Here is a 24829-nt window from a genome sequence, read left to right on the forward strand (position 1 = left end):
TTATGCTAGGCACCTCACTTGATGCTCTCTCTCTCTCTGTTCAGATGAGCACCAACAGAAGCCAGAATCAGCTGAAAGCCAGCAGATTGACAGATCAAGAAAAGGTCAAGGTGGAACTAAATCTGAGAACTTAGCAGACCGAAAGGGTACACTGTGGCTTCCTGCACCCCCCCCCCCCTTTCCTCTGTCTGCTTCCTGACAGCTTCACTCCATCATCATTTGACATCTCCGCGGCGACACACTGTCACTCGGTAAGAAACACAGGGACAGGTTGATGATAACATTTTTCATGATAAAATCTCTTTTGTGGCACACCCTCCTAAAAGACAGTCTGCCTTTTTTTGCACAGCCATCCAAGTGTTTTCTCTACCACCTCGAACCCATTTGAACAGCAGCTGAACTAAATAATAGATGAAGAAACTGAGCAGATTGAGGAGAAGTACAGCAGTGATATTTGTGTTAAGTGAAGCCTCCCTGCTGATCATAGAGACACGCTCTGTCTTCCACTTGGTTAAACCTGAACTGTGGCCCACCCTCTGCTTCCATCCTTACTGTTTACCTCATGAGCTCTTCCAGTTCAATGAACCCTCTTTTTCTTATTTTGTCATCTTCACTTTACTTCTGTTCCTAGATTGTTAGGATAAAATGTACAAAGAAGTCCGCCTCCATTGAAGCACACTTTGACATTTGGCTGTTCATACACACAGTCTCAAAAGCTGAGTGCAGGACGGCCCCCCCGGGGGAAGCCCAGTGCAGAAAAATGACAGGATGACCCGTGCGGATGGAAGGGAAGTGAAGCGAGCTCATTTCCTATAATGGCAAGAAGAAGGGACGTGGATTGTGGGAGGGGAGAGAGGGGATAATGGCTTGGTCAGACAAAGAAAGCCCCCACTCCCACACCCAAGCCCCTAAGGGCACTTGGTAAATAAGCAAAATAAAGTGGGGACCTTTGACATTTCTGGTGATTCTATTGTGGGGGGGGGGGCATGACTTTGAGGAGTGAATTGTGTATTCTCAGGACACTAGCAAAATAAGCAGCACTGCAGGGAGCACAGTAATGACTATAGAATAATGTCTATCAGGTTTGGGTTGAAGCAGGAAAATAAAGGTTTTTGTAACCCTGTAGCTATATATGGACAAATGCCAGAACACTCAGAGATGTGCATGAGCAGGCCAGTTCATTAAAAGAACTTGTGGTATCAAGTGATGCATATAAGTCAGATGTAATCCCCCAGGTTTTCAGACCTCCATTCCAGACAGTTCTGTAACACACCGTATACAGTGCAGGTGAATTACTTTGTTTGTTGTGCTCACACTGATTAGAGATAACATTTAAAAGGCTCATCAGCAGCACGTTTAACCACAAACATTGTCCCAGTTACTCAGGATCATCTGCAGATCTCTTCTCTTCACGCCCTTGTCTACACTCAATCGTTTCCAGCCTTTTTGATCTTTGGGAGAAAATAGCCGGTTAACCAACATGAGCAGAATTAGGCGTATCGTTAGAAACTCTGGCAAACAAATGATATTTTAGTATTTTGAGAAGCTTTAAGGATGCATTCATTGTACTTGGCTGGAAGTAGAAGTGGTGGAGAATACCTGAAAGCAGTTTAATCAAATGAAATGATATCTGCACGTCTGGATACCCCCGTGAATAACTGCTTTCTGAGACTTGGTTGAACTGACCCTTTAAAGAAAGATATCAAAACAACACGTTATTTGAAAGCTGCTTCTGTATCTGCCTATATCCAAGGCTCTCAATAATAGAGCTTTGCATTTTGCAACCGTTCCCGTGTGAAGTGCTGTCTGCAGTATCTACTTCCTCCTCCTACACACATCATCGGAGGTTAAGTCCTTGCACAGAGAATAATGCTTGTGATCTGGTCCTGTGTCAAATATCTTCACACCCTGTGGTGATCAAGGTGAACTCTGGATGCTGTGCGCAATAACAGAAAGGCACAGACAATCACAAACCCCCTTTCCTCACTAAAATATTCAAGCAGCAGGAATAATGTAGGTATACAGCCGTGGTCTATATTTGAGGCAGCCGTGGAGGATCTTCTAAGCTATGAGTATTTCCTGAGGAGAGAGGATGGTAAAGCGCTGTCCCTGTGGACTCGCACTGAGACACACAGTCTGTAGGAGCTGGCTTTATCTTAGCGCTCCCTGTAATTGCAGGATATTCTGCCCCTTCACACACACACACACACACACACACAGATCTGCTATCCAGTGCGTCATACAGCTAATTGGGCAGCACTGTGGTGCAGACTGTTGAGTAAACACGGTCACCCAAAAAAAATAGGGCAGCAGCTCATATGATACATCTCACAGAATCGGCACATATCTGCCAAAAGTGCTCATTGTAGACGTCAGTAACAAAGCAAGCTGAGTTTCAGAGGAGATTTGTTGGGGAGCAGTGGAAGTGTTCCGGAGAAGGCACTCGGAGACATGGAGCTGCGGAACAGGTCAGTCTGACAGAAACCAAGGTCCCTATAATCAGCCAACTGTAATTACACCCGACACCCACTGAATCTCAGACACTGACTTTAATAAGAGGGAGGAACCCAGTGTCTATGCAGCGCTGACCACATGGGCTGACCAGCAGGAGAATATGTCACCTTGTGTTGTCATCAAACACAACTGTCTACAGTAAATATGTGCCTGCACTGGAGACTAAATGTGCTGTTGATGCTTCTTGGATAAATATGGCCCTGTTATGTTTGACTTCTTGGGATTGTTTCTGATCACACTCGTGTGGAGGTGAAAATGGAGAAGGAATTTGGAAGCAGCTTTATAGAGTTTTGCAGAACAGTCAAACACTATAATCACCAAGAGGTGAAGATAAAATAACAGGCTCAGTTCAGAGAGTCCTGATCTCCCTGCCTCTCTAACCAATAGCTCAGGTTTCCCAGCTCAACCGTGCTCACATTGATGGCTTTCACAAATCGAGCAGTGCCCGGGCTAGTCGATAGACGCCCTCTCTTTGTGATCAATACTGTGTCTGCATCGCTGAGCTTCCAGAAAGTTACCTGATCAAAGCTGTTAAGAGAACTGAACGTAACAGTTTGGTCTGCTGGAACCCACAGGAGGAAACTGTGAACTGTGAAGATGTGTGACAGTGGTTACGACCTATTAGAATTACATGAGCTTAAATGTCACCCTGAAGTGTTTGGTTGTGGCTCTCTATTGCAACGAGGAAATAAAAGACCGTTTGTACCGTTACTGATAGACTCTGGGGTTGTTGTTTTGAACAGCGTACAGTATAACTTGATTATCCTTGATAGGTTTGATAGGTTTCGTTGTTTTTGAGCTAAGAAAACATTGGAAATCATAATAGCCACTAGGTTAAACCGCATTTTCACTGACTGGCATTGGTTCGACTTGACTCACTTTTTGTACCAGGTGCTTTTATAGTTTTTTATTTTCCACAGCGGATATACCTACTCATTGTAGGTGGGTTGATCAGCTGTAATATAAAAACAAATGGATGTCATGCAGGGATGTCCCGTTATGTGCTAGTGTTGATTCAGTGGTCTGAAGGGTGAACCTTCCACACTTTTGCCTGAAAGAAATCGAAGAAAGAGCAAGTCCAGGCGATTAAGTGTAGCCTATCTAGCCTCATTTTTTCATTGGAGCTCACGTCATCCAATATCTGCTTCAGTGTTCACTGTGAGGCTATTTCCCGACTTCCTGACCAAGGCTTTAGCAAAGTATGCAGATTATCGAGCGAGCATCCTCACGCACACTGCAGAGAGCACATTTAAAAAGAGGAAGAGAAAACGACTGGTTTCACATCATGTGTTCTTTCCTTTTGTCTGTGGTTAAAACATTTTAATGCTGGTTTATAATAATGACAACCTTGTGTAAAGACATGGTTGCCGTGTTAGTTATACAAGATTTCTCTTTGCATCCCCTCTCCACACACAGTTAATATATTCCTAGCCTGAAAACATTAACTACAAATTCACCATCCCGTGGCATGAGAAATGCAAAGTGGCTTCCGCTTTCATTTAGGTTAACCGTTTAATGCTTTGATCAGGAATAAAACCAGCTGCAGGCTGAACAGTACGTCAGCCTTACATTGTTACATGGCAGCCTCACTGCAGTGACCACTGGCGCTATGTAATGGAATCCAAGTCAATTACACATGGAAGCACCAACCGTAAACTGACTGTATAATGTGTACTGCAGAGCATGCCTTATATCATGTCATTTAACAACACGTCCACTATCCCCGATGGAAAGGGAAAACAGCGCTGCCATATCAGTTATTTTTTAAGACCTAAAATAGACCGAGTTGTTTTCCTTCCAAGATCAGCATTTTTTCACCGCAGCCCCCTTTTTATTTTGTATTCATTTATCAACTCTACCCTGTCGAGCTGACAGCTGTGCGGGGAAAAGGGAGTTTTCACACGTGCTTCACGCCTCTTTAATGTTCACACATAACAAAGACGTTTTTAGTACGACGTCCATAAGTCTGTATATTGTTACAATAAAAGGAGGCTGTCGAGCCAGCACATTACATAACAGTATAGCCTATCAAGACGCTAATCTAAGCCAGTGTGTTTATGCACAATTAACAGTGTGTGTGTGTGTGTGTGTGTGTGTGTGTGTGTGTGTGTGTGTGTGTGTGTGTGTGTGTGTGTGTGTGTGTGTGTGCGCCTCATGCAGAAATGTGTCCTACTACTAGACTGCAGTTCTCACAGTTTAAGCGTGGCATGCAGCCAAAATACATTTTCATTTGTGTTGAGCTGGAAAAAAAGGTTAGTAAGCCAAAGGATAGAGTGAATCAACTAAAGTGAGCAGAGAAATCTTTGTTGTGAACGTGGAGGAGGATTACATGTCGATCAAAGATCAGAATCAACAGGGAAGCCTGTGAATGAGTGCTTCCTGTTAATGAAAACTTAAGCCTCAATGGTATGAAGTCCTCGCTGCTACATTAACTAATGGCTTTCTCTGGGGACAGCAAAACAATCTAACACAGCCTTCTTTTAGTCAGGCAGGCAACAGGAAAGTATTAATAATGGAAACTCCTTATTGCATGACACTGTATGAAATATAAATGGGGAAGTTAAGATTTGTATTATACATTCTGTGGTTTCCCTCTGTAATTCAGAATTGATTCAAAGAGAGATTCATCATTGTGGTAGAAACGAGGAATCATTCAACATTAAACCCAATAACAGCTCACATTAAGAGTCCCGCGAGTTTGCTCTGAGAGGGACATTGACAGCACAGACTGTTTACTGGTGAAGGAGGCAGGCATTCTTTTCACAGCTGTTCCAACAGATTCCATGGCAACAGATGGGGGTGCTGAAAAGCGTACCTGGAGGTGTGATGTTGCACCTCTGGAAGGATGTCACACCTCCATCACACATACTTAATAGATTATATGATTTCAGCTACAACTAAAAAACACAACATGGAGACACTGTAACGGAGCATTATTCTAACTGACAAAATACACCTTAAATCTTGAAGGTATTATTAATGCACAACTGCATTTACCCTTTCCAGATCTAGAACTTAAAGTTCACTTTTCAGAGACTGGAAATCCTACAAAAGATATTGCAGGTTTATATCCAATAGTCTTTGCACACCGTGACAAGATTTTTTCCAAATGCACAAGTGAAGGGGAAAAGTCTTTTGTCCATACATTCACAAACCCAGGGTTCAGATTCAGACCTCTCCTATAATTCCCCCACACACTGCTCTGGATGGTAATAATTGCTGATATCAAACCTGCTGTACAGCAGAGTATGTAATTAGACTTCTAACCAGTGGCACAAGTTAACGGCCAGACATCTCTTTAATGACCCAAGCGAGAGAAACACAGTATGCGGTCTCTATCAATTTACAGAATGTACTGTTTTCTGTCAGGAAGAGGAAGACAAATCAATGTTGTGTGACCGCCAACCTGTTACAAAAATGCCTCCAAACTATTTCTGATTTATGCAAGCTATAGTATGCTTGAGCGTGGTGTAGAATGAAAATATGAAATAGTTATTTTCAAATATGATGCAAGTTGACCCATATTTCTCTGCACACAGGATCAATATTAACCAGAGCATATGTTCAGCATGGCGTTTTCAATACAGTTCTATGAGTGGCTGACTCAAAATTGCATTGACTATCTTGAGGCAATAACAGGAGTAGCTTCTGGAATGTGAATCAATAGAAATGAAATGTCATCGATAAACACGATATAAACACGTCATCGATGCTTGAATTTACTGATTTGAACTTTTCATCATACAAATTATTGTTGAAGCAGCCAATTTGTTGTGCTTGTCTGAGCTGCATATCTAGTAAGGTTTTCTTTCTTAGAGGATACTTGCTTGAAAAAAAAAAAGAATAGGTATTGGAAAAGTGATGAGATGTAGAATTTTATCACGGATGAAAAATAGCTATTTAAGGACTCACAATATAAAGCCTGATCAAAAAAACTAGACAAGAATGATCATGCAAGAAAGAACATTTATGCATGGGAACATTATGATGTATTGATACCTTAGTCGAGACTGTATGATTAAAATGATTCTAGTAAGTTTGATTCCATTTGACATTTAGAGCATATTTTAAGGATTAGCAGGATAATATTGACATTCATTTAGGGTCAAATGATAAGGCTGGTTGGAAGTAAAACAAGATGTCAGTGTCTTCAATATCAAAGCAGAACAAAGCAATGTGTCCAGTAAGCTAGAAGTCAAAGGAAGCAGGGAGACTATTAAAAGCCTGGGAAAGCCTCATTCTCTCTTTGCTACCAAGCACTACTATGAATCAGTTGTTTATACGTGTGTGAGTGCTGGGAACAGTCAGGGCTGTTGACCCTCAGTCCAAACAGCAGCCGCCCACTCATTATCAACCAGACCTTGGCTTGTCTGACCCCTCAGTTCAGTCCTGGTGGGAGGAAACCTCTGCAAATATAAGACTGCCTATTTGGCTACCTTGTCAAAAGAAATCAGACACTCAACCTTTCACTCAACATTGCCTCATGTGTGTCTCCAGAGGGTTTACACTCAACTCTAACCAATAGAGTTCTGGTGTAGCTGTAAAAATACTTCAACAGTGTGAATGATATGAATGAATGCCACACTTTAAAAAGGGGAAATGTGACTATTAAAAGCTAAACAAGTAACTTACTCGTGGGCTTTGTGTCTGTTATGTGTCTGTTATTCTCCTGTGTCATGTGTGTACAAATGGTCAAGTGTTCCATGCTATTGCACAATTTATCTGTGGCCATTAATGAGGCACTTTTGCAAGACAGTACAAGTGTTGTGACACAGTACTCACCCAGCAGCAGCAGTTTCACTTCTCTCGCCGCCTTCTCCCCATCGTCTCTGAGGTTTTTATCAATCATTTTAGACCTCTCGGCCGCGGCTTTATCTTCCTGACTAACCGTACAACCCATGGTTCCTAGTGCGCGCTTCAGGACTGCTGCTTAGTGGGGAAATATCACCTGAGAAATAATGTATCGGCTGAGTCCGAAAAACCCTTATTTTAAAAAACAAGGGCTGAAGTTGGGTAAGGCGACTTCTCTTTTTGGTGAGAGGCGACAGGTCTCTAGAAACATAGATTTCCTCCTGCAATGTGAACTTGGATTTCTAACAATTCCCAAAAACACACTTGGTTGTTCAGTCACTTCACCAGCATTTGTGGTTTCTTGTCAGAGTTGAGAAGTTGTCCAGCGACTCAAGGAACTTTTTTCTAACGTTCCACTTTTAGGTAAAATGGTAGTTCGTACAGTCAAACAAGAGAGCAGGTTAAAACACACGAAAACAGGAGTTGAGCAAAAATAAAAAGTATTCCAGCTGTTGAAAACCCGAGCACACACGGATTCCTGCTGCCAGTGAGGATACCGCACAGACACCACACACTTTTCAGATAATATTTATCTTCACTGCTCTGTATGTTGTTTTGCTTTAATCCCTAGTGCCGTTAAGCATTCTTCCCCCGCGTTGAGATTTATCACGTTTGAAGCCACACCCGTAGCCGCCGTGAAGTTCCCCTCTGTCCGACTTCTAACAGAGAGACAGCCCGTCACCTCCCAGCTCAGCAGCAGCAGGGCCAACCTTCACCAGGAAGAAACGCCCACTCCCATTGCATCATGGGAAATGTAGTCAAAGGCGGCGCGCCACTGTTTTCATCAAAAGGTAGGCCTATTAGAAAAAGCCTTCAGTGCCCCAAGCGTCAAGGGTTTATGTGATTCCCAAAAGAAGAGATAACAGGTGTTTTTTGTTTTTTAAAGCCTACACATTGGGGAACAGCTTGCTCTATTAACCAGTACGCCACACTTTCTCAACCTAGGTTAGCCTACTGTTCTTTTTTCAATACAGCAATAGGAAAATACAGAAGTTTGTCTTTTTGTATCAAAGTAGAAAGTAGGACTAGTAGCTACAAACCATGATCTGCTATGTTGTTGAATTAACTAAAGGAAGAGTTGTTGATATTACGAATGCAATCTAAGTATAATGTTGTAGACCCAGTAGTAGCAGCAAGACAGAGCCATTTCAACTACTACCAAATACCAATATAAATAGCCTATTGTTGAATCTATAATAGTACTTCATATATTTCACAAAACTATTTGTCTATTTCAATGTTTGAACTTTAAAAATATCCTATCCTGAAGAGTTATTTAACTGAAGCCTTTGAGTAACTTTAGTTGGGTTAAAAAATATACTTCTGACTGTATAAAGGTACAACTGACACTTATAAAGATATCATACTTAAAATATATGTAATAGTTTAAGCATCTGTTCTTTTTTTTTTTTAAAGTAATAAAAACCCACATTGTTACATTGCTTGATGGTCATAACGCCACAGCTGATGCCTACAACAGCTCCATAGTGTCACCTAGTGGACTGGACACTTTTATTACACAATTTATCTACCACAGTCTTATTAAAATCCAATTATGTGCATATTTATGCCAAAGACAGACGATGGTATTATTGCATTGAATACTCAATTTATTGCATACTCAAATCTAATGCTAAAATATCCAATTGTCTCACTAATATCAGTCATCTCGACAAGGGGGCTGAAAAGTTGTTGAATTACCAATTTGTTTCAAATTTAAAGAACAGTCAGACAATAATCTCCTGTTTCTGGTTCGTCACATCTGACAGAAGATGAGAGATCAAAGTTTTGTTACCTCATTATCTTTATTGCAACATTGTTTACAGTACAACAACTGCCAGCAACATATTAAAATATATAGAGATACAAGAAAATCGACATGAATCCAAGGACAAAAAGGTTTAAAAGCACTTTGAAAATGATTACATTTAACATTTTAATTGGACTAAAACTGTAATTGCTATTTACATTGTACAAACTAGATATGCATATAGAATATAAAGGGTATACATTTACTGTATATACATTATTTATAAATGCTGGCCAATGTCAATACTTATTATGTTACTTTTCAATCATACACATTTCAATAAATCACACAAAGATGGAGACTTATAACACTGACATCTACATAGATGTCCTCAGAGATCATCTTATATCAGCCACCAACACAGTGTATCCCCTAACTGTGCTGCCTGAAGTTAATTTCATTTGTGTGTGTGTCTTGTGAGGTTGAGAAGGGTGTTTATGTTTGCATCATTGAAAAACTCACAAAGGTCAAATTAGGAACAGGAAGTTGGGGATAAATATAAGTATTGCATTGGTTAAACAACACCACACAATATGTTATGCCCCAGTGGCTGATTTACACGATTCACTCCGCATACAAATACATAAAGACAATATCTAGATGCAATGGTAAACGAGGGATTAAAAAAAGTTTGTTGTGTAGCAAATTGACCGGACAATACTCACATAGCCTTTCAGCACTCACTGTACTCTGGTGTAACGGAGTTTATTATTAAAATATATTGATATTCAGACAAGTAAACCAACTCACTATCAAATCCGAGTTAGTAGGTTTCTGTCTGCCAAGAAGCAGCAAGGAATTCGGAACGACCCAAACTATACCACTGATCATACGCCACTGACTATAAATGATTTATATATTAAGAAAAAAACATTAAATCATTAATTTGACAGGTTTGCATTTCATCACTGGTCAGATTCAATGGAATAAACATTAAACATAAAGTTTAAAACAACAGCGAAACTATCAATAGAGGGAGACAAACACTTGAATTATACTTCTGATTAGAGTATAGGTCCAGGTTTAACAACACTAATGCATATACGTAGGTACTATAGTTCAATTACATTGGAGCCATGTTTTCTTTTATTAACAACACGGACACTTGAACACCTCCAACAGTACATCCAATTCATTATTTGTATCTACAGAAGGACCAAAGGGGGAACATCATGATGGCAGGGGCTCACAGGTGCACTAACCTTAATGTTATTTCAAGTAATGTTTGAGAAGACATCCATATTAAACCATCAAAACATTTGCTAATTTTCTCGTAATCTACATTAGATTGATTACTTCACCAAAGATTTCGGTTTACAAAAGATACATGCCCTTAAATCACATCTGACTAATATGTGAATTCCTCACATTTGCTTTGTTCAACTTGTTAATGGCTACAAGAAGTTGTGCTTATCAAATGGAAAGTGCTTTTGCTAACCAACAACTTTTCAAGATTGTTAAAGAGACAGAAGTCCCATGTCTGTGTCATTTGTGTTGGGGATCAAGCTTGAGCTAGACACCAACATATTTGCGGGCACCAAACTGTTGCTAACGACTTAATTAAGTGACCCTATTTTTATTTTGTTATCTCTGATCACTTCCAGTACATGTTCATCATACAGGTAAAAATGCTCCCTTCTCGATCATTAAGAACACTGAGCGGTAATTTCTCTTCTTCTCATATATCACTTATACAATCCACCTGATAAGGTTTTTAGTACCATTTTATCACTTTAATTTACACAGTAATACTTGGAGAAAACTGTGTACATCTAGGCAGTGTTTTATGTAATGATCTAGAGAGCCAAGAACCATTAAACAACGGCCATAACCTGAAACCTGCCTCTCTCATATTGATCGCCTCAGAAAGACCTAGCTGAGGATTATCAGTCCATACTGCATCATCTGAGGTTTTCATCAAGTGCTTTATAATAATAAGAAAATATACATCTTGATCATATTGTGTAGGAATGTTAGAATAAATGTGCTATATACCACATACTTTCAGTGGTTGTACACCCTGCTCTGTCAGAGGTGGTAATGATAACACCTCCAAACCTTAAAATAACCACCAGCAGCACAACTTAGTGAAGTAAGCTAAAGGCTGCACACTTAAAAGAAGCAGCTCAACACTTTCCAGTATTTATGCTAAGCTAAGCAGCTAGTGTTAAGAATTTTCTCTGCAAGAAAAGTATTCACCAATCTGTGAAATAAATGTTCACTTTTCTCTGCAGTTGCAGTGTGGCAAATATGTAGATGTTGAAATAACTTAATAATAATTATAGACATCATAGATAATTAAACATCATAAAATAATTGTCTATCATTCAATAGATTTTTGTCAATCTACAGTTAAAATGAGGGGCCTCAGGTTGTGTATTATGTGTTGAATAGCAGTTTTCAGATCAGAGATCATGTTAGGGACAACACAGAGTTGGTAAAAAGGCGGCATATGCTCACAACCAACATCACAGGGGAAGGCATATAAAGACAGCAGCTTTGTAAAGTGTTGCCTTATATTCTCTTACATCTACCTATCAAGGCACAGCCTCCAAATGTCAACAACCTATTATCAACTTTCCAGGAAAGTATACTGGAGTGGATCGGCAGTCACTGTTTGGCAGGATGTACAGTACAGTGTAATGTCATTAGGGTGAGAGCTTTTGTGGAGAAATTGAGAGCCTTCCTGAACTCTAGACTCCTTCTCTGTGGCCGAAATTCTCTAATGGAGGAGATAGGGCATCTTCAACGTTGAACATCATTCAAAGTAAAAACTGTAACATTACAACATAGATCTAAATCAACAATATAGAACCTGAAAGAAAAACATGGAGAGTGGTGCCTAGTGACCACTGCTGGCATTGCTGGAGCCAGATGTCCAATCCATGATGATAAAGCTCAGGCTCATGATCATAAACAGGACGCCTATCGTAGCAAAACAGACGGCCTAGAAGAGAGGAAGAGGGATTGAGTTAAAGATAGTGACAACAGGATGGAGAGATCATTAAGTACTCCGGATGCATCCTTTTCCTAATATAACAATATTTACAGTGACGTCCATAGTAAACCATCGAATACCTGTGTAGCTTCAAACAGACATACTGTATGTGTAAGCATTTGAATAAAATCGTACATTATTAAATAGAAATAGATATATGGTGTTTAACATATAAATATCATTACAACTGTAAGCATGTTGTACTATATACTGTCTTATAGGCCTAAATTATATAAATAAATGGCATTTTCCGTTATTTAATATACTATACATTTTTTGTATATCTGTAAATAGCAGTTATAGTTACATGTTTTTTTAATATATGTGTATTTCTGTGTATATGCATTGAGACTAATGCTAAACTGTTAAATTCCTTGTATGTTTACAAATACTTTGCCACTAAAGCTGATTCTGATCATTCAGCACATTACATGTCTGTTAAAGCTTTCTGTTCTCTATTTTGTTCCCATTCACTGCAGAGCATCTTAAACATAGCATCTACAGAATACTGAAGCTAACCCTAAAATAAATACAACTGAACTTAATTTCCTGGCATTTTAAAGACATGCTTACCATGACTTTGGGAAATGAGGTCATTGGCTCCTCTTCTTTGGGTACGATACGAAGGTAGAAGACAGCAGGGAATATGAAGATGAGACAAGGGGCAGATGTGGCACCTGGAAAATCGACAAAAAGCCCAAGATTATTCATGAAACTCATTCTCAATCAATTCTCTGTCCATTCAGTTCTCATGAATTGCTGCTGCAAGTCCAACAGCACTGTGATGATATGGAAATTAGTATGAAGGGGGAATGAAATGTGTTTATTTGCATGCAACTCTTGTGGAAGCATTCTGCTCTTTGAATTGGAAATTATGAGCAAAACATTAAAAACAGACTGTTTCTGGAACATACAGAAAGAGGTTTGATATTTATGTGGAAATATAAAGGAGAATGTAAATCTGATCTATGTTGTCAATAGGGTCTCTAAATCAAAACAACAGCTCCTGTGAGTTTGACAATACAGTCAGCCTTCTTCCGATTAAGATTACTCTAGTGTTCATCATTCAGGATAGTTTTACTGGGAGTCTAATTTTCTGCATGGAATTGTTTCTTATCAAAAACATGAGAACCCACTTAGTGAAACTGGTCGAACCACTGAATAAATCACTTCTAAAATCAGTGTTTCTCCCAAGCTCTTTGGCTGCTTTTGCTCGCCCCTGTTTCTCTCATAACTAAAGATCCAGACATCCCATGACTATATAGTTAAAATCAACATAAATAAATAAAAATATACTATAAAATGTGACTAAAAACTGGATAGAAAGTAGATGTATGACAGCTTCTGGCAGACAACCAGAATGCTAACGCAACGGCATTAGAGGCCACCAACTGAATTGAACAGTTATCTTGTTTAAAATTAGTAACTTCTCTAGGTTTGTAAGAAACATTTGTGATAATGTAAGTACACAACTTCACAAAAATATATAGGATAGTTTAGTCATTTGTAGATATTTTAATGCAGAAATGTTCCATAATATATCTTTAGAGATCACTGGGCACCCTCTACTAGTAACTTGGTCTCTCTAAATGTTTGTGTATTAATGCATCAAAACCACCCATCTCCCAGGGTTCGTCTAACCTACCGATGATCCCAAAGATGCCCAAGATGTTGGGGGCAAAGATGACCAGCAGATTGATGAAAGTGAGCAGAACAACTGCAATGGCAATGTGACGTGGCCAGTTGAAGGTTTTGTTGGGAAACGCCATTTGATTTATTGCTCTCCGTACCTTGTGAAAACAAAAAAAGGCAATTGTCATTGGATGAGGAAAAACTAACTTTTATAACTGCTTTAAGGTTTTTCCAAAAGTGAGTGTGAACGCTGAAGCTGTACTTACAGGAAATAGCACAATGGGCACAGTGAGTGTGACAGCCGTGAGCACAGCCACACGCACGCACAAAATCAAACTGTCATACGGATCGATACGACTGTAGGTGTGAAGCAGCTCTGCTTCCACTTCACCTGAAAGAGATCAGAGAGGAGGAACATAGAATAGGTTCTTCTAAGACCAGCTGGTAAAACATCATTTGTACTGAATACATATTAATTCATAAAGATATATAAGTATGTAAGTATAATATGAATATTAACTGGTATGTTTAAATCTGTATAGCAATAAGAACAATGTAGAACTTGGACTTTAATCACATCAAAAATAAAGGTTAAAATAAACTACTATTCTTATATATCAAATAAAACCTACATTATTTCATGATGCATTTTCTTATGCAACAGATTACATTAAGATCTACCACATGACCACTAGAGGGGGTAGAGGCATCATGATGCTTTTCAGTCTTCAGGACTAATGTTCTGCAAGGACTTACTGTATCTTATCATATATATTATATATATATATATATATATATATATATATTATAATAATGTGCTAATATCCTTTTATCCTCTTTTGAAAGCAAATCGCAAGAATAAATAAATAAAAATCAGAAGCAAATGAGGATGTGTATAAGACAGATAGAGACAGAGAGACAGGATATTCTGCATTTGGAGGAGGACAAGGCCTCACCATAGAAAGTTAGGTATCCAAAAAGAGCAGCGAGGAAGTACATGCAGTACATGACTGCAATGGAGATGTTGGCCACATGCTGCATCTTTTTCTTGGTGGGACTGAAATCAGAAGATATTGCAATGTGATGTCACACACGCAAACATAAACCAACACACACACACGCACGCACAAACCCACAAACACGCATTCACAGAAAAAATACTGTATATGCCCTTATAGAAAGCATTTAGCCGAGTTACTAATAAAATACCATCTTCAGTTGCAGGCTACATTAGATGCAGGAAAATTACTCAATAACACATCCCTTTTAATCTTAGGAAAACAAGCAACAGCGTTTCAAAGCAGGATGATACATTTGAAATTACGTTTAAAAAAACATGCTACATTGTACAAGCAGTGCCAACACATTTCAAAACAAAGTTAAAGCAGTGCATGTGACTAGAATATGATCAGCCAAGGACAAATCAGAAACAGTGTCTTTCATCTTTGTTATGCAACTGATTTCTTGTCCAAAATATATCAGGGGTTTCCCATCATGAGAACATACTTGCGCAGCTCTGTGTAGATGGGCAGGACCTCGGGGTGGCACACAAAGGCGAATGCCAGGATGGGGATGGTGTAGGCCGTCTGAAAATGAACCCCAACAGGTCACCATAGATACAGCAGCACCATCCCAGACGTCTTACCACCAACCTCGCGCTTTACAGCCCATTACTCCCTCGGACACATCACAGAGAGCTAATTGTTTCCCTGTGATTAACTTGGGCCTGGCTGAGGACCAGCGTTTAGCCTTTTTAAGAATGCCTTACTCGTAAGCTGCTAAGCAGCTGGGATTGGTCGCACTAGCCCGGGTTAAGTAAGCCTCACACATCTTTAAGGGATGCTAATAAAGACTTGATAGGAGCAATACGTTTTTGCTTATGCTCTGAAAAGTACAATAGTTTCAATTTAAGTAATGTTATGATACAATGGAATAAATGGAAGGATATAGCTATGAGAGACCTTCTACAGCCCACTCATGTTGTGAAGGTAAGTGCTAAGTGTTACAATTAAGGGTACTTAGAGAAATGTCAAGTCATTCACATTTCATTCATTACCCATCTTTATGGTCAACAAAGGGCAAACTTGATGATCTCACTGTTAGTACAGTATGCCAAAGCAATTTGTATTCCTCTGCAGGAGCAGACAGCTCGGGGGTCACCGTAAGTTTTTGACCCTTGCATTATTCACAGACTAATGTCGACCATTAACAGCTTGATAAAAGCCCCAATCTCCTCCTGAGTTCAACTGAGTGCTTCAAACCAGGTGCGATTTCCATGCTTGCATTGTGAACTGTCGCTGGCAACATGCTGAAGATGACTAAAACATAAGTTGGTGGCTGTCAGTGGTCATGGCAGTGGAGGTGGATTTGCACTTTCAGACTGAGTGGCATGCGTTAAACCTACTTGTGAGTTGAGGTTGGCCATTTTTGGAATACAGGAAGGATCCGGATCCCCACCAGGATCCATGGCACTGACATTCAGCATACTGACAGTGCTATTGAATGCAAAGTCCGAAAATGGACACGGGGTATTGAACTTCTTGTAGATGACCTGTGCAAGGCAGACGAGAGGTGTTAAGAAGAAACAAAGGCTCTAAGACATGGCTAGCATAAAGACAGGCAGAAAATATGGCACAGAAAAAAGAGAGAGAGGGGTTGGGGGAGAGTGAGAGTGAGAGATTCATGGATTACAGCCCACACAGCCAAATCTAGGTCAGAGAACCGACACAGGCTGGAACTGCAGCATGCAAACACTAGTCCATGGCAATGAGAGGAGTGGGGAATTCTAAAGAGATGATGGGATGGTGAAAGAATTCTTGTTACAGACAGATCCCATTGCATCTGAATATGCTGCCTTGATGTTTCTGCCAACAGAATTGAAACAAAAAGAAAGACATCATGTCTAGTGAACATGCAGGTATACCAAGAGGCAGAGGACGTACCGAAATGAGGAAGAAAACCATGCAGCTCAGAGAGAAACCACTGGTGTATCCCAGGTATCCTAAAACACAAACGCTTCATTAGCACGTCTCTTTTTTAGGATAACATGGTTATGCTTATTCTCACATATATTACATAGAAAGCTTATATGAAGAAAATGAAGATGAACTCTGTTAACTAATCACCAGTGAGTTAAATATTTCTGCTGAACTATACCTCCTGCTGTATGTTCTTCAAGCCTTAAGGTGAGCTACACTGATTTACTGTTCTTGGTGTCAGAGCTCATAACTGGACACTAACTGCACTGACTGGCTGTTGTTCTTGATGTCTCGGCAGGAGACAGACTTCTTAAAAGAGGTCAGCCAATACGCCTTCTTATTCTCACTTCCAAACTGTCTCTCTCTGCTTTTCTTCCACTTTCCGTCTGTTTTGTCTCATGAACTTGCTCATCTGAAGCGCTGTCACACAGACCAGTCACATGACACTCAACCAACCTCGCAAAAACACATTTCAGTGTGTCACAAGTGCAACACAGGCTTATTATTTGTAAGGGAGGAAATCCATGGCGGTCTAGCAGCTTGCTGCCAATTATCCGGCATGGCTACTCATTGAATTCAGGTATGACTTAAAGAAGCAGGGGCATAAGCCATGTCAGGAGGACAACATTGGAATTGGTCACGGAAAGAAGAAGAGAGGGAGGGAGGAGAAAGACTCTTCCAGGAAAAATACATTAAATAAGGCAAAGTTTAGCTCTAACATGTAAATGAGCAAGCCCTTAAATAAAAAACTAACACATCCATGCGTGGTTCTAAATTGTTACTGAGAAGATCACTGAATAAACCTTTTCTGCATCAAGCCCTGCAGGATATTGGGAAAATTAATATCAGATACTACTCATATTTGTCCTCAAAAGTTTTGCTGCTTGCCTTTGGTGGCTAACGGTAAATGGACTGCATTGATCTCTTTTCCAGTCTTTATAACCCCTCAAAGCGCTTAACATATACAAGTCACAGGTGGCATCTTGCGTTGGGCCACCATGCAAGGTGTCACCTGCTCAAGGTAATACAAATGCACACACATTCCTGCACTATTGGGTGTCGGGAGCAATATGGGGTTATGTATCCTTCCCAGTGATACATGGACATGTTGTGCTTCCAATTGTTAGACGACCACCACACTACCTTATAGGTGCTACCTAAATAAACGTGCCTTGCCTTGTGCTGCTGTCATAATAGCTTAGCATTTTAGCTAAATGTTATATAGTAGTGCAAAATATAACACAACACCAGATTTACAAGGAATCCCTGAGTGAAACACTACTGAGCATCCCACTAAAGGAAGGATGTGATATTATATATACTCACCTAGCTGTTTCATGAGAGCCAGTGGAAATATTACTGCAACAGATACAATCATCACAAGGTAGTTCCCGTTCAGGTACCATTCACTGCAGAGACAGAAAGACACAAATAATACAACCCATCGATTAGGAAGTACTCCGCTTAAACACCCCTCTCAATCTTAATCCTCTTGAGCATTTGCACTGCATCAGATATCGATTTGGAAGACACAGGGGTAAAGTGGGTGAACAGCTAGAAAATCAGGTACACACAAATAAGGCACACTGTGTAAAAACGGATTTAATTAATGAGGTTTTTTGTTCTTTCCATCACCACCAATATGCCAAATCGAAGAGTTAGAGTAGAAAATAAGCCTCTTTGCTCCCCGTACCACTGGACACCGAGAACCCAGGCTGGAACACAGAGGTCATGTCCTGTGTTGTTTATGAGAGTGTTTGTAGTACAGGTTACTATCACACACAAATTGCACATAGTATTTAGTGTTTAGACTGATTCTGGGATTATCTGGACTTAATATATTTTCCATTGACTACAAAAATGATTCAAACACAATAAGGAGGCCAAACATACGTCCACCAGAATAATGATCCTGTGTTGTGTGGAGAAGGCTTTGAAACAGTGTTTAAAGGTTCACATTTGAGATGTAAAAGTAATTATCAACATATTTACAATTTTTTTTTTAGGGCTAATCAAAAATGGATTAGAGGTGTGGTGTTGTGATGGGGGATACCGACCTATGACCACCTCAGTGTGTAAAAAGTCTTAGATACAGCCCTGTTGAGAATTTAATTACACCATCACACTATGATTGAGTGGTTTCATAATGGCGAGGCTGGCTGACTGCGAGTGTATTATTATTTACTTATTAATTGCACTAGCCATACACAGTTTAGCAGCATGATTAATACAGTATATCATTAGGTGTTGCAAAGCAATCAATTTACTGAAGAACATCAAGAGAGAACCCATTAAACTTTAAAGGGAAATATTAACCAGAAAGGAATTCCTGGTTTTGGCTAAACCAAAGTAAATATCATTTACTAGTTATACCCCTTGAGGCTATTTTTTTTGGTTTCCACTGACTGACACAGAGTCAAGTGGATACTCACATTCGAAGTATAAACATTGTTACTAAGTGTAGGACATGAGTAATAGATGTTTGGCAAAAAAGCATGACAAACAGACTCCAATGACACAACCTACCACATGTTACTGTCTCATGCACAGCCATGCCTAAGTAATATACCTCTGTGAGCTATTTATAGACTGACACAATAGGGGGGATTGATTTCATGATTTCTATCAGGTGGGAGGCTTAGCAGAGATGCTGTTGAACACACACAAACGTGCACACACACGTGCACACACACACACACATACACACACATGTGCACACACAAACATATGTGCGCACACACACATATGTGCGCACACACACATATGTGCACACACACACACATGTGCACACACACACACGCAGAAAGAACAAGAGCACATCTATCCTGTAGTCGTCCTGCCCTCCGGCCATCTGGACCAGGGTCGCAGTCTCACCAACACTGATACACACATGCTCAAACATATTTCACAAAAGCACAATCACTAATCATCACAAACAGTGAGTTGATAAGAAAATATAAATGTAGCAAATACCCTGATAAGCTAGTTAAACCAACACACACAAAGAGACAGCCTCAGGTGCAACACACATGTAGACTCAAATCCCTACACTGCAAGATAAATATAGATAAAACAAAGAATGGAAATGCTTGCATGTGAAAAGATGCTTTAAAGATTCAACTGGAAAAAATATATTTATAATTATTTCTTCAAAATGAATGTGAGACTGACCGTTGAGCGGCCCAGACCAAGCAAGGAGGCAGAGGCAGAACGTCCGAAAATATAACCCGACGTGGGCATTTATTAAAATCATGTGCACAAAGTTCACAGCCTCAATCCTGCTGTTCTCCTTGCACATCCTGCAGCCACAAGGATCTCACACACACTACCAGCCTCCTCAACAGACAGGGAAAAAGAGCCTAAATACACACACTCTAATCAGCACAACAAGACACAGGTGAGGGGGGAGGAGACAACACAGGACACCACGTGCACACAATCATCAGCCACAGACATCAACATATTATTTGCAACCTGATTACTCTCAACCGCTGTCATCCTTACACCAGCATAACTACTCTCGGCGCTCTCGCAAACTCCCCTATCTTTTCAGGCGGAGCCGAGGACCCGACCAGCACCTGCCAGACAACATTCCAATAAATACGGTTTAATCAGTTAAAAGATACTACCTCAATAATTAGTATGAATTATGTGCAAATATGTAATGTCAACTGTACTGTGCAATCACGCTAATAAAGTGCAATATTACCCGGCCTGAAGCCGTCAGTCCATAGTGACGAAGTTACCTTCGTCACAATGAACATTTTCAACCTTTCAAATAAACATTGGATAACTTGGATAATTGCATCTTACAAAAATGTAAATATTTATATAGTATGATTATCCATTATCCATTATCCATTATCCAGTCGACTAAAACTGAAAACGCTAAGCTGCAATTCATGTTATAAGCGTTATCATTACAGTGTTATTCCGTTCTATTATAAAAGTAGTATTAGTTATAAAGCTATTTAACTATATTGCATTGGCTTGTGAGGTGTTATTTATGTCCCCTGTACAGTTTAACAATATAAACACACATAAAATGTCACTGGGTCTATCTAGTCTGTCATTTCAAATAAACTGTGATCGTTGACCATGACCCACAGCACTGCTTCACAAAGCAAGAGAGAAAACATGGAGGACATGTTGTCACAGTATATCACTTCTACAGTATGGTGAATGGTGACTAAATGTAGCGGGACACATTCATCTCAACATTTATAAGCAAAGCATGTTGCAGAGCATCCATTTTTCTCAATAAAGGTGGAAACCAGCACAGCAGTAATATATACTAATATAGTATACCCCTATAACAAACATTTCTCAAACCCAAAGAATATGTGAGGAGAGGATCTAACTGGGGTAAGGGTTAAGGTGTAAGGGGGGGAACATCCCACTCCCAATTATTTGTTTCTGAGGCCACCTGCACCGGCCAGTGATATCCCATGGTTTACATTTTCATCCATGGAGTCTAGCTGTGTTTTGATGTGAGTGTTTCAAGGCGGCCGTGCTGTTCTCCTCCTCCAGGGTCACTATCACAGCTGTTCTCAGGTCAGCTGCTCAGCACATCCTGAGCAGCACCAAGCCACCAACTGGCACAGCCTGACACCTCTGCTCTGAAAAGAGCATGGCTGCATGAGGTCCCTCAGAGAAGTGATGAGATATCATACTACTTTCTGACATGAACAGGCACATTTTTTACCTTTAGGAGGCATGGCAGTTTGTACAAATGTGTACAAGGGGTATTTCAACCTTATTACAAGTGTGGAGAATCACTTTTATTTCAATCAAGGTTCATCATGATTGAAGTGACTCCTTAAATTAAGTGTGTTTTACTGCCACAGAAACACCAGGTGCTCTTATGCTGTACTGTATGTCCAACAAAGTAGCTCTCGGAGTGATTGCTGTAGTATGAACTACACTTGTAATTAACAAGTGACCATGGGAGTTGCTAATCGCCTAGAAATGAAAGCCTATAACAACTTTAATCATGTTCTTTTGAGTGAAGTTAAGTGAAAAATACGAGTATTTGTAAATAAATATATAATCACTCAATTATAACATCTAGATTAAGCTTAATTTAAGTCATGTACTCCTTCCTATAAAACACAGTGTGTGTTCCCTGGACCTGAGGTCACTTGTGTTATTGCATTGTGTGAATTACAACTTTTACGTCATGCATGCAATGGCCACTCACCCAGCAGGTTTATCCACCCTCAGAAAGGCCTGGATGACCAAAGGAAACTCATACTTGACTATGTACAGGTAACTGGACATGGCTGTGGAAAGGAGATAGGAACACATACAGTGTTAATCCAAAACCCCAGAGTTTTATCCCAGAAACCTCTGGGAACATGAAAATGTAAGTATATGTAAGTGTGACAGTGTCACCTCACCTCCAATGTTCTGCAGCGTGATGGCAATACCTGCTGCCATCTTCCCGGGGGTCCCAAAGGCCCTGTAGCCCAGCTGCTCATACGCACGAATACCTGGGCCACAAAAACAAAGTAAGAATATTTTTGAATCTATACTAACAATTACTAACAAAGAGACATTAGATCTAAATAAACTCAACTTGTTGTGTCGTAGTTTATAGAGTACAATCTTACCATATCTGACATTAGAGGGTATTATATTGGTTTGGTTTATTTGTCCTGATAAAGGATGAACAGTCCTACAGGAGAGAGGTGAGAGATTCCCCTGTGGTGCACTGTGAAAAACCTTTTTGCCAATGTGTGCAAAACCAAGTGGTGATTATTGATTTGACAAAGAATAGGACCTCCGACACTAATGGTGTTTCTGTCTAGTATTGGATGTTTTTTAATTACTCAAGCATAAAGATTTTCTCACACTTTTAAATTGGTATTAGAACGCATACTGCATACTAAAATGTGCACATCCACAGGATAACGCTAACGTTTCTTAGATGTTCTTCAATGTATATCAGTGCACTATTGAAATTGATTAACAGGAAGTTTAATAGTGTTTAGTAACCTAACTGATATCTGACCTGAAGTGACAATCAATCAATCAGCCATAGGTATGAGAGCAGGAGCAGGAACAGAAGATATCCCATTATCAGAGATAACTCTCATCACTTGTTTTCACTGATACCATCAGGTAAGCGATATTGTGGCATTGAGTTACACACCACTCATTTTTGAGGCAATATGATTGTTTCATTTTCTGCAAAACAAAGGGGCAGGTAGCCACTGACTCAATTTGTTGTCCCTCTTATATCTTCAAATCTACCTATTTTTCGCAGATTTGTTTTCACTGCAGGCTGTGTATATTTTGAACCTTACATAAAAGGTGTTAATGTATCGAAATATATTAGTGACCGTTGAATGCATATGAAAAGAAATTCCCTATGGTTTTGAATCAGAAGATGCATATTGTCAGGATACAAACATACCTACGATACCAGATAACTTCAGTAGTATATGGATGGAATAAGCTGAGAGGACTGCCACCACTGTTAGAAGTACCCTGAAACAGACAAGCAAATACAGACATGAATATTTTTACAATTTTTAGCAGTACAATATCAATAATAAAGGTTCTCATTTTAAACAAAGTTATATGTTACAGTTAAACACTTTGCATTCGGCTGTAGGCTATTTATACAGCTGCAACACAGGCATACATTGTCTGGATGCGGTTACATAGATTATTGTGGAAGAACAGAGTCCCTGTGGCTCTGCTTTACCCTGGATTGTAAGGAGGCTGCACAGTCAGCCCCTCTGCCCTCTGACACAGTAAGTAAGAACACACACACACACACACACACACACACACACACACACACACACACACACCAGATGGACAGTTTTAATAGAAAGCGTTTTCTACTGCTGAGACTGACAAAATGAGGAAAATCCTTTATAAAGATTAATCTTCTGCTTTTTGCTCCTTAGCAGTGAAATAACCCACTTCAGTCCCAACAACAGGCATCCTTTCTATATTCAGTAATACAGATGTCTCTTTGAGAAGGAATCGACTTTCTCCCATTCAATCATTAGATTTCTCTGTTTTTTTTATGGATGATTTTCAATGCTTTCCGAAAAGCATACTCTATTTGGCTTTCATTCAAATCATCCCAGATGAAAATCAGAGTGACATGGGATAAGAAACCTGGGGACATAAATGCACAAACATTCTAGAAAGGATCTGAGAGCTCATTACATGGCCCAACATTTTCCGTAGTTTTCCTGAATGCACACACCAAAACAAAAAAGGTATTATTATGGTTTCTGATACTGTCAGTAATATGTGGCTGCCTGTTTGACTGTCTGTTGTGCAACGTTGATTTAATATTTTAACACTTTGGCTCTCTTAATTTTAAAGTGTTTTGCAGAAAAACATGTTTATATAACTCAATGTGAGATATAAAGATATCGTTTTTATTTGAAGGAGATTGAAATGGCATTGAAATGACAGCGCTTTTCAAGACACTGACTAAATATGAGAGAACTACCAATTTAAAAAAAACTACTACACTCAATAATATGTTTCATTTGCTTGCGAGACAAGACTTGTATTTTTTACTAATATTTAATAAATAAAGGAGATTTTTAAGAAACATGTTGCCTCTAAAACATTTGTCAAAATGCAAAGCATGAGGACGCTTTGTGAATGGGTCGCTGATCTATTGACTGACCCAATCATCCTCGTTCCAACTATTCCCTTTTTCTTCTTCTTTTATTGTTGCTTGTGGCGACATTAACTTTCTCTCTCACACACACTCTCTCCATTACTCTCACTGTTTGGAAAAGCCAGCCATCACGTCTTTCAACTGGTCTTCAACTCTTGGCCAGTTAACAGGTTTTCTTGTCGCAGTTGTTTTTTTTCGGACTAGGTGAAAGAATGCTTGGCTGACTTGCGGTGGAGGATTTGGGAAGTCCAGTTTGGTGGGAGGACCGATCTGCTGACAGTCAGACAGACTGACACACTTGGGTCCCTGTAGCTCTGCTCACAGCTTTCCCCCCCGCTGCATTCCTCCCCGGCCGGGCCACTGACCTGCTGAAGCCTCTGCACCAGCCA

At 39.8% G+C, this 24829-nt stretch overlaps 2 protein-coding genes across 3 annotated transcripts in view; both read right to left on the minus strand.

Moving 5' to 3' along the window:
• LOC117551023 (guanine nucleotide-binding protein G(i) subunit alpha-2) overlaps positions 1-8045 on the minus strand; it is a 58433-nt gene extending 50388 nt beyond the window's left edge. The window contains exon 1 of the mRNA XM_034223677.1: positions 7297-8045. Within this exon, the coding sequence (XP_034079568.1) occupies positions 7297-7414 (118 nt within the window). The 5' untranslated portion in view covers positions 7415-8045. The remainder of the gene's footprint in view (positions 1-7296) is intronic.
• A 1106-nt stretch (positions 8046-9151) lies between these two features.
• The window catches only part of LOC117551102 (sodium-coupled neutral amino acid transporter 3-like), a 34037-nt gene continuing 18359 nt past the window's right edge, over positions 9152-24829 (minus strand). For both annotated transcript variants that reach the window (XM_034223820.1, XM_034223819.1), the window contains 12 exons: positions 23202-23275; positions 22183-22275; positions 21984-22065; positions 18110-18192; positions 16748-16806; positions 16210-16356; positions 15312-15391; positions 14762-14862; positions 14072-14196; positions 13819-13963; positions 12747-12850; positions 9152-12122 (listed from right to left, as the gene is read on the minus strand). In XM_034223820.1, coding sequence (XP_034079711.1) covers positions 12018-12122; positions 12747-12850; positions 13819-13963; positions 14072-14196; positions 14762-14862; positions 15312-15391; positions 16210-16356; positions 16748-16806; positions 18110-18192; positions 21984-22065; positions 22183-22275; positions 23202-23275 — 1198 coding nt within the window. In that variant the 3' untranslated portion in view covers positions 9152-12017. The remainder of the gene's footprint in view (positions 12123-12746; positions 12851-13818; positions 13964-14071; positions 14197-14761; positions 14863-15311; positions 15392-16209; positions 16357-16747; positions 16807-18109; positions 18193-21983; positions 22066-22182; positions 22276-23201; positions 23276-24829) is intronic.

This window comes from Gymnodraco acuticeps, unplaced genomic scaffold (assembly GCF_902827175.1).
Source record: "Gymnodraco acuticeps unplaced genomic scaffold, fGymAcu1.1, whole genome shotgun sequence".
NCBI classification, from domain to species: Eukaryota; Metazoa; Chordata; class Actinopteri; order Perciformes; family Bathydraconidae; genus Gymnodraco; species Gymnodraco acuticeps.